At 36.9% G+C, this 11,007-nt stretch overlaps 1 protein-coding gene and 1 pseudogene across 2 annotated transcripts; one reads left to right on the top strand and one right to left on the bottom strand.

Moving 5' to 3' along the window:
* The first annotated feature begins 903 nt into the window (after positions 1-903).
* Positions 904-5,626, top strand: LOC137735597 (nudix hydrolase 16, mitochondrial-like). The gene is made up of 4 exons (XM_068475027.2): positions 904-1,325; positions 2,980-3,094; positions 4,067-4,150; positions 4,969-5,626. Exons 1-4 carry the CDS (start codon positions 1,255-1,257, stop codon positions 5,245-5,247), a joined length of 549 nt encoding a protein of 182 aa, XP_068331128.2. The 5' UTR covers positions 904-1,254; the 3' UTR covers positions 5,248-5,626.
* A 714-nt stretch (positions 5,627-6,340) lies between these two features.
* LOC137733552 (cocaine synthase pseudogene) lies at positions 6,341-7,900 on the bottom strand (annotated as a pseudogene). Its single transcript, XR_015964330.1, has one exon. The product of XR_015964330.1 is annotated as a cocaine synthase pseudogene (transcript).
* Between the last annotated feature and the right edge of the window lie 3,107 nt (positions 7,901-11,007).

Below are 11,007 nucleotides of genomic sequence, written 5' to 3'. Positions count from 1 at the left end.
TTGATTCTATTACTTAATTGGATTGTTACATTTGTTTAGTTGGTGTAGCTTTAATGTTTATTTTTAGTTTTTTTTAATAATAAATTATTTTCCTCAGTCTCTTGTTTAGCTTACCCATTATTTTGTATTTTTGCAGAAATTGGAATCACTCAGCTTTGATGCCACTACAAAATTCAAGTTTGGTGGTGTATTCCATGTACATCTTCACTTGCATGTCTCCTTTAAACCCGGGAGGTTTCTTTGTCCAAGAGCTTACGCATTTATTCTTCTTTTTCTATACGTTTGTTGTCTATTTCCGTTATTCTTATCTTCATGTGTTTTTTCAATCTTTTTGTTTTATTTCTAAAAATAAAATAAATAAACATAAAAAATATAAAATTTTGAAAAAAAAAAACATTTTATTTTTCTTTGAGCCTTGTTTTTATTGGTTACTTTCCAATTCAATGATGATATTCGGTTTTTATTTCCTCATAACTTTCAAGAAATTTAAGTCTAGTCCTTTACATTATCTTTATTTTAACCATATTTTTTTTGAGCGTGACTTGGAAAAACAAATGCACATAATCTTGTTGGTGTGAAACTAGAGCATGATTTAAAGTTTCATATAAATCTAGTCAGCATGTCTTGAACCACTAATCCGCTGACTTCTTCCACTGATTAAATAATCCGCTGCAACGGACAACTACTTTGTGCCAAATTGACAACCCCTGTAACCAATAACATAACCAAACGTCAGTTAATCCTCCACATCTTGCCACGTGTACGGATGACAGTGAAATCCCAACTGCGTGTATATATACTATCTAGAACACAATTATACACACAAGTATTTTCTCCCAAAAGTGGGGGCCCGTTTGACCTATCAACCACCGGACTTTGACACCTCACCGTCCGATTAGATCCGTTGTAAGCGCTTTTATTTATTTAATTTTTAATTTTATTTTTTCGTTCTGTCGCTCTGTGTGAACCACCCTTCTTTGCCCTCTGCAACCAAACCCTAAAAAAAACCAGAACGAAATCTGAAATCCACAGCCATTGGATGATGCGAGGGAGCGCCGGTCGCCGCCGTCGAAGCCCAGAGAACCAGTTCTTGGCGAGTTATCCGGTGCGGGCGTGATATTGTAACAATCGCGTAAAAAACCAAAACAAAGAACCAGAACGATTTCAATGGCGGAAGAGGAGGAGAGAAATTGTTGAAGATTGTCAAAAAAGAAGCAAAAAAAGGATTGATTATTGTTGGCTTGGGCGCTTAGTATGTGTGATATAGTGGCCCGTACGGGTCGGCATCAGCAACGCTACGAGGCCGGATGTCGCCTTGTTGCCGGGTACTTACATTTCTTCTTTGCACATATATAGATATTCCCATATAATACATATATATATGTACATATTTATGTGTGTGTTTATATATTTGTTTATATATGTTTGATTTGGATTGATGTTGATGTTGTTCGTTTATGTGGTGTTCTGGTGGTGGAGGTGGACCAATGTGTCTCCAAAGTTGGAGGATTCTGTTTGTGATGTGGTTTTTTGTTTTTGTATTATGTATTTTGACTCTTTGATGGCAACCATTTGGGATTTTTTAAGCAGTGGGGATTAATGGGGTTCTTTTGTTTTATTGATTGTACATGTTTATTATATAGAGTAGGTAGATATGTGGGTTTATTAGGACAAACAATGGCCTTGTATTGACTTATCTGAGTTTCGTTTGTAATTTTTCGATGTGAAATGTATTTTTCACATATGAAGGGGACGGATATGGCGTGGTTAGGATTCTTCAACTTTGTAAGCTTTTGGGCCTTCGTTAACTATGTCATATTAGGTTTGAGGGTTAGGAGAACTGGAAATAGGGTAAAATGGTGATGCAATAAATAAGATTATTTCTTCTGTTTGATTTGGTAATGTTCATTGATGCAATCATTGTGGGCATTGATAAGTCAAGGAGATGAACAAAAATGTGAAGGATAAATATGTTGTTCCATTGCTTAGGTGTCCACATTTCAAGCGGAGGTCCTGGGGAAGTGAAAGCTTTTAGCCAACTATTTGGGCACTGTTTTCAATACGTTATTCTATTTTGATCAGGATTTTTTGTCATATGGTGCTAACTACGTTCTAGATTGATTTTTGGGTGTGTCTGCAATTAGTTGAAATGGGATATTTTGGTTTTCTCTGTGTTGAAAATGAGGAGCTTAATCAATGGTCGTGTGACCCATGTCATGCATCATTGTGTGGTAGCACAAAATTGGATAACCTTGATAGCAATATGTTTCATGGCTGTATTTTGGTTGGGATAGATGTCAAGGCTGTGGTTCTCTGTATTATCCTGTGTTTATGGAAAAGCCAATGTGACATGCTGGTGATTGTTCACATAGTTCTTTCGAAATTTGTCAAGATGGAAAAGCAGAAAAAAGACACTGAGGATACAGAGAAGCTATCCAATTTGGATTCTTTAGGCTTTTCTCTTTGTAGAAGTCTTCTGGTGCTTCCATAATTATGCTATTTCTTAGCCTTTAACAGAAGCTCTTTGTGAGTAATAAATTACTTAAGTAGTTGATTTAGTACGAACAGGTTGTCAATGGACTCCACACCTTGTGATTTCTAGTCATTACTAAACATTGATGGAAGATGCTTTATTTTTATTCTGAAGTGAAGTTTTACTGTATAATTTTTTTTTTTCTTGACAAGAATCACTATATAAATTCATTTATCCATATATCACAAAAAATGTTGCCAGTAGAGTACAATATTGAGATTTCTCTGTCGATCATGCACATAAGGGGTGACCTTGGTAATGTGGTTATTAGTTATAAAATAAATTATTTGCTAGGGCTGAGCAGACATTCATATTTGCATAGGATTTTCGTTTTTGTATAAGTAATTTTAAATTATATTTGAAATTACTTGCTGTTACTTTTTATGTATCTGAACAAGTATTTTTTTTCTCTGATACGAAGAAGCTAACTGAGGTGACCTTGACAGGTGTATTCCATTTAGATACAAAAGCTCTGATGAGACTGATGATGCCAATTCTGAGAAGATCATTGAGGTGCTTATGATTAACTCACCTAGTGGACCTGGTCTTTTGTTTCCAAAGGTATGTTATTTTCTGCTGGAGTTTAAAATTTTAAGAACTGTGTGGTCTTTCTTCCTGAGCTTATTTTATGGATACCCTTTTTTATATAAATTACTATTTTACTTTTGTTCTGTCGCCGCACTAACTGCTTAACAGTAAAAATGAGTTAAATTTGTTAGTTTCAAAATAACTTATGCTTGAGGGATAGGGGTCGAGATCAAAGTAAGGTTGTTAAGATAGCTTTTTCTGGAAAACATTTAGGTGGTTAAAACTAACTTCTTTTCTTTTGATACCTATAGATACATTTAAGTACCATCTCATGACCCTGAGCTTTGAAAATCTAGAGCAGAAAATATTAGAAATTTTCCATTGGCTGTAACCATAGAGGCATAGACATATAGTATCACTTATGTTTTGACATCTGCAAGGCTGGGAAAAGAATTGTTGTTTTCACTTGCCCAATATGTGCAAATGCAGATATGGATGCTTTTGTTATGGTTATAGTGCCTTCTTAGCATTGGAACTATATTAAGACTTTCAGACTTTTTTTCTCAGCATGACTTTCTTTTTCTCAAGATGATTTTCTTGAGAAATATAGTAAACTGGTAGAGGGACAAATTTTGCAAGGAGAGTTTTATTTATTTTTAATTAGTACTATAGTTTTGTGATATCACTCACCGTTATTTTCAACCTATCTAACGTACCCATTGCTAGAATTTGCAAGAACTTCTTTTGCATTAAGTTGGGATGTTGGCTTCCTCAGAAATCAATTTCTAATGAGTTTGAAGTTTTTGGCACTTCCCTTGCTGGTTAGAAAATGACATATTACACTCATCTGATTCTAGACCTGTTTGTAGGAGGTGGAAATTTTATGGTTTATAAGGCTAAAATACCCCTCAAAGTGATTGTGTGCTTTTTTGGGTTTGTGGGAAGTGGAGAACTTATATAAGTTTCTTTTTTTTTTTTATTTACAAATATGTTATACACATGCAGGGAGGCTGGGAGAATGACGAAACTGTTGAGCAGGCTGCCCTAAGGGAAGCTGTTGAAGAAGCTGGAGTTCGGGGAGAGCTAATGGTGAAATACTTCTTCATAACTTTTATTTTGTTCTAATCTTTTTTTTTTCCTTGAGGTTTGCCATATTTTGGTCTTCAATTTGTTTGAATAATTTCTCCTTATCTATTGAAGGCTTGAATTGTTTAAATTGTTACTGTGTTTTGATTTGGATTTCTTGTGATTAACCTGGAAATGTTGTTGGGGATTAGTTTTTTGCTTTTTTTAATTTGTTGCGAGACCATCTGCCTAATAACACAATCACATTCCAAATGTTGTGCACAAAAGCATTAGATTTTTTACAGTGGGCTTGGTTTTCCTTGTAATGGCTCTCCATGTGTATTTTTTTAAAGATGCCCCAACTTTCACAAGACTTGAGCAGTAGGTCTAATGTTGTCACTAGATCCATTTTACGTATTTAGTTTTAGACATGTTACCTTCCATTGCGGGCATTATGATTTACCTTGACAGAACTGTGTGTAAGTTCTGTGTGCACCAGGGGGTTTAGTAGTTGTAGAAACCATAAATCGGTTAAGCTGGCCTTTCAGGGAATTGAAGTCCAGAGTAGCTATTTTCTTTATCCTATCTTATTGATAAACGAAGGAACTCTGGGGTTATTAAATATCAGGAGCCGATGACCAATTTAATCTATATGATTGTGCTGTCATGGAGAAGAATAACTCTGTATAAATTTTTTGGTTGGCTTTGTATATTAGCATTGGGTGTCTGTATGCCTGCTGGGTGTTTTTCGAGAATTCTTATGCCGAAGTTTTTTGTATGTTGCCCTTCTCTTCACAGTACACGTATAAAGTAAAGCAACTGTTTATCCATTTGATTTGCAGGATTTCCTGGGGTATTATTATTTTAAGAGCAAAACACACCAGGACGAGTTCAGTCCGGAAGGTGTATGTAGAGCTTCTATGTTTGCTTTGTTTGTGAAAGAGGAGCTGGAGTCATGGCCCGAACAAAGCACCCGAGACAGAACATGGCTGACTGTAGCAGAGGCTATCGTGAGTTGCCGGCATGCATGGATGAGGGATGCCCTAGAGGAAGGCTTCTCAAAGTGGCATGCAGAAAAGATGATAGGTACAGGGGAGGAGGATGTAACATTGACTTGCTAGTTGGGTGTGTGAACGTGAACAAAGGCGATTTCAGTTGCACGCTCGGAACAAATACACATGCTGGAATTGTTTTTTCGGGGCATTGTTCTGTTCATCAATTGGTCATCAAGTAACAAAACGATCAACGATATTACCGTCGGAAGTTACGTAGTCACTGTCCCTTAAAGTGTATTCTTGTTACCAGTTGATCTCTCTGATATTTTAATTCAGAGTGTAATGTTTTAGCTTGTTAGATGTTCACTTTTATGTATGAACACTTTCTGGTGGATATCGGAACGTTTACTTGCCGTATTCTGCAGTAGTACATTATTGTAAAGTTGGAAACAAATTTCCGAAGCTCCGATTCAAAGATATTGTTTCCCCTTGCACCTGAGTTCAATCCCGCTCCTCCCATCTTGTAGGTTAGAGTAATTTAGAATATTTCGTTAAAACTATAGTGAGTAAGAAAAATTGGTAGAAGTGTGAAAAAAGGTGAATGCAATGGTTTGACGATGCTACTGTACTACACTGTCGTTGCTTCATGTTGCTTGGATTTTACGAAAACTTTTCTGAACTGCCAATATTAATGTTCTTTGGATAATTATTTAGAGGCGTTTTGATAATTATATCGTTTTTAGTTTTAACTTTTCATTTTGTCAAAACTAGAAACTAAAATCTTGTTTGATAACTATTTTCAGTTTTTAGCTAACAAAAATGAAAATTGAAAACCGAAAACTAAAAACTAGCTTCTTCAGTTTTAGCCTTGAATTTTCACCGTCTTTCAAAACTAAAAACTGAAAATAGTTACCAAACAAGATTTCAGTTTTCTATTTACAAAAGAAATGAACGAAAAATTAAAAACTAAAAACAAAACAATTAACAAACGGTTCTTAAATTTTTGTGTTTAAGATGCGGGGATGTATATCGCTGATGTATATCGCGAAAATAAGGGATGAAGAAAAGTAGTTTGAGGGAGACGAAGAACAAAGAAGAAGAACGAAAACATTATATTGAAATTGAAAACAACTTAAAATTCAAATCAAACCGTCTCATCCTATTCAATACATGAAAAAAATCATGTAATTAAACAAACAAAACATGAAAAAACTTGTTCTTTTACAAAGTAACTTTATTTCTTCATAGATAACCAAAAAAACTAATTTCATAGCGCACCATCACATGAAGGACACACATTGGTGGAACAAGTTCATCACCACCCAGGCGCCTCCGTCACATGCGGCAGTGATTAACAACTACACTAGGATTCACGGCAGCAACTGCAAGAAGCACCTCGTCGCATTCAAATCTAGTCATCTCTTGTTCTTCCAAGGTCACCAAAGCTTCAATATCTTGATCATTTCGAGTGCCGGCCAACAACATTATAGTGTTCTTGTAGCACATATGAAAAGTGAACCAAATGGGCTTCCCCCACCCGAAATCCACTTCATCCATCGGATGTCTCCATATGCTTGCAAAACAATACATCGGGATTCCCATCTTACCAAATTCAAACTCCTCTCTGTTGCCTTCAAAAACCAAGGACACACCCTCTTCACCCTTCAACCTATTTGCCTTTTCGTTACAAAACTCTGCAAAGCCTCTCCTCATCTCGGCAACCAGTTCATGCAGCTCGATATCTTTATTTTCGACCAACAGTTGAAACGACCAGACCAGATTCCCTATAGCGTTGTCCGGCAGCGGAGGAGACATTCTTCGACGTAAGTCCACTGCCTGCTTAAATGCTGCCGAAGGATTTGATGATCTCCTTGCAGCATTAGCACATTTGAACAAAACTGCAGATACAACTTCCACTTTTGTGGGGGTTATATTAATTCCACGCTGTTGAAGAAGTCTACTAATTTTGGCACTGAGACTGGCTATCTTTGGAGCACTAAACACAAACCTCCTTGTGGTCAAATTTTCCGGCGCCATGTTCATGACATAGCTGGATGAGAAGGGCATATCCGAAGGTGGCAGCAATGATGATCCAATGAATTCCGGAAGCACTGCAGAGATTCGATCATGGTTGTTAACGGACTCCAACTCGAGGGTGATGGCTGCCCATCTTTGAAAAAAGGTGCATGTAGATGATGCGTCGGCGATCTTGTGTGAATGGGAGACACCAAGAGTAATTCCTCCACAGTTAAAGACCGTGAATTGAACAAGCAGAACAGCACTGCCCAATTGCTCATCAGCATTGAACGCAGGAATCAAGTGGGAAAGTAACTTGTGTTCAGGTTTGAAGAGAATTTTCAAGAAGCTGCAGTTACTTCGGGCTTCTACAAAATAAGCTCCTTCATCGTTGCACTCAACGGAGACTTGGTCTTTGAGCTGCCCGGCGAATGGATAGAAAGCAACCAAGGTTTTGGACAGCGACTTCTGTAATCGGTCAGACCTTTCCCATGCAAGCTGCTGGGAGGTGACGTCGCCGCCGTAGTTATGGCCATGGTTGCTGTTGCTGTCTGAAGAGTAGAAGAAAATGGTATTTGCATAGAAGGATGGAGGAAATGCTTGGTCCAAAAGAGAGAGCTTCAAGTTTTTGTGGTGGTTAGGAGTTGGGGAGGATGGTTTGATCATTTTTCTTGAGATGATCTCTACCTTCATTTTTTTTGCTTTGATTTGCAGCTAGCTAGATCGGCACTGCTCCACTATTTTTCGGCAACACCGATACTGTAAATCCGTAGAGGCCAGGGATCTGCTGTCCCGAAGGTCATGACAATTGAATCCGAAACGGATGCATGCATGGACGCCACTTGTTTCACCTAGCGTTGCTTAAAGATGTGCAAAAACGATCAATTTCTGTTTGCATGGACGCCACTTGTTTCACCTGGCGTTACTTAAAGATGTGCAGAAACGATCGTTTTCGGAAAGAAGCAAATAATGTTATTATTCACATTCGAAGCACTAGTATGTTAAATCTTGAAAGAGATGGACCAAAGGTCCACCTCTAACAATATCGATATTATCCTCTAATTTGTTAATTACCCACCTATACAGTTTGAAAAATAAGAAGTTTTATCACAAAAGACCTCGACGGTAGTAGGAATAAGATTATAATATTTAAACTCTTCTTTTTTTCTGTCTCTACCCAACGTGGGATATTTCAACAGAACATATATGTAGTCTTCAAAGTATCTTCCTTAAGCTCTCTTGTCACCCCAACTTGGCATAAGTGCTTGCCTAGTCACACTTCTTGGGACAGTAGCTACCTGACCGTCTTAGATAAAAACATACTAAGGTAGCAACATTTCGGTACTAGCATATGCACCCTTGCACCTGTCAATTGAGCAGAGAAGCCGATTTCGCATCAATGAGTATGTAGTTTCTTCAGAGAGGTACTTCGGCGTGAGAAGGAGCCGATTTGAGCAGAGAAGCCGTGGTCAATTGGAGGTGCTTTCATCGACGGCGATCGATGTGGTTGGCGGTGTGAAGTGGAAGTAATTGGTGCATTCAAAATTCCAAAGTTTTAAGATTGTCTCTGACTTACTAGCTTCCGAAATTCTCATGGATTTAGGACTGGTGTTGCCTTTCAATGACTGGTGTTGTCTCTGAGTTATTAGCTTCCGCCCCGTATCCAGCATCTTACGGTCCATTTTCTCTTCTTTTTCGTTCGTCGTCAAGCATGTTCAAATAGTGGTGAAGGTCCAGACCTAGCACCAGCAGATTACTTGCCAACAACGCTACACGGTGGGAGTAAGATTCTGCATGCTTTTTGAAAGACTAGTTGCATGTTTCTGTTTCAGTTGGCAAGAAAGTGTGGTAAAATTGAGGAGGTTTTGAAATCTTGTTTATGTTTGGGTTGGAACTAATTGACAACCTGTCTGCAGAACTCAAATCTGAATTCTTTATGTAAAACTTTGGTTTTGGAAATAGTTGGTGGCCGTGCTCGTGCTACCGGGAGAACATATCCTAATCTTATGGAAGTCATTTGGACCGTTTGGTGGGCTGGATGAGATAAGTCACACTTAAATAGAGAACTTCATTTTAATATTTAAAAAACATGAGTTTTAGACTATAACCTTGAGTAAGATTAAAATCCAATTTTAGTCTCTAGTACACTTAATCATCCCATTTATTAGTTATATTTTCATGTTTTATTTATCTTTTTATTCATATTTTAATGTATTAATTACATTTAAATTTAATTTTCATTTCATTCATCATAATATATTTTAATGTCTACATTTAGGCAACCAATTTTTTTACAATATATTCCGATAACAATTTTGTTTGTTCTTCATTTAGGTACATTAATATATTTGAATAATACCCATCGATACAAACATATAGGTACATTAATTCAATATAACGTATTTCGGTACATACATTTTGGTAGACACATTGTATTGACTTTTAGGTACATTAATTCAATATACTATATTTCGGTACAAACATTTCGATACGTACATTTTGGTACATACATTTCGGTATCGACATTTAGGTACATCAATTCAATATAATACATTTAGGTTCATTATAATATATTTGGTACAATCATGTAAGTACAAATTTTCGGTACAAAAAAGTCAATTTTCTATATTTCAGCATAGTCATTTCTGTACACTTATGTATTTATATATTTTTGTATCACAAATTTCTTTTAATATTTTCTCATTTATGTTCATTTATAATTAAAGAACTAAATATGTGCATATTAATAAAATTAAAATTTAATGTGGAGAGATTAAATAAAAATACACATTAAATAACAAAAATTGAATATAAATTTGGATAAAAGTACACTTCAAGGGAATAAATTGAACATGTAGTCTAGCACCAAGTTTTTTTTTTTAAATTTTAATCTTTTGCAAGGACCAATGTTCAAAAACCTCAAAAAATGAATAGGAGTCTCTAGTCCGTTGTTTATTGTGTCAAAATGTGAGATGGAGAGAACGTGGCTGTGGCATTTCAAACACTGCGTAACGTGTAGGTTTCAGCAAATTGAACTAAAAAGAGGAGGATATGGATACATCGACCACTCCTTCAAGCATCTGCGTGACCTTCTTCATTGTCGTTCTTAAGGACGGATCCTCTTGTATGCACCCAGCCTTTTTATGTCATTTCTTGCCTTCTCATCATCCTCTTATCAGCTTCTTTATTGTTTTTTCCTTGTAGCAATCGTAAACCCAATCCGTTAGTATCACTTCGTCTTTGTCTTCCGCTTCCATTTCAAGGCTCCTCCGGCAACAGATTATCTCCAATAACAAGACCCCCTAACTATAAACATCAACCTTTGCAGTGACAAGAACGAATCATCTACATGTTGTGGGGCTTGATATCGCGGTGGATGATCTGCGTGCTACACTCCTCATGCAGGTACACGAGTCCTCTTGCAATCCCGAATGCAGTTTGGATTCGTTTGTTCAAATCAGGCCTTGAAAATTCCAAAGAGAATGCTTGTCAATGCGCTCATAAACTCAGACTAACTCAGACTAAAAGTTCGTTTGTGCCTTCACAAAATCCAAGCAATCTGACACAAGTTTTTGTGATGGGTCCTGGCGATTACTCTCACATCTGCTTTCGATTCCTTCTCGCCTTCTCGGGCCATTCTGTCCAACTCGCACTCCCAACCATTCACGTAAAGGACCATGATATACGTTTTCCCCTTGACCACTACTATCCCTGTAATTTTAACGCGATAGACATTTTCCCCTCGACCTTTATCCCTGTAATTTTAACGCTATGTTTGTACGAGGGATTTGCAAGTACCAAGAGATTTGAAATGCATCACAAAACATTAGACGGACGGATTTGAAATGCCTTGCATGAAACAAAAACAGA

Source organism: Pyrus communis, chromosome 7 (assembly GCF_041283825.1).
Source record: "Pyrus communis isolate YQ-2024b chromosome 7, ASM4128382v1, whole genome shotgun sequence".
Classification (NCBI taxonomy): Eukaryota; Viridiplantae; Streptophyta; class Magnoliopsida; order Rosales; family Rosaceae; genus Pyrus; species Pyrus communis.
The sequence above is the reverse complement of the archived record's forward strand: the minus strand, read 5'-3'. Positions and strand labels throughout refer to the sequence as shown.

Coding starts and splice junctions, on each gene's coding strand:
- LOC137735597 (XM_068475027.2), top strand. CDS start 1,255: ATGTGTGATATAGTGGCCCGTACGGGTCGGCATCAGCAACGCTACGAG. Junction 1,326..2,979: donor GGATGTCGCCTTGTTGCCGG/GTACTTACATTT, acceptor TGACCTTGACAG/GTGTATTCCATTTAGATACA. Junction 4,151..4,968: donor GAGTTCGGGGAGAGCTAATG/GTGAAATACTTC, acceptor TTTGATTTGCAG/GATTTCCTGGGGTATTATTA.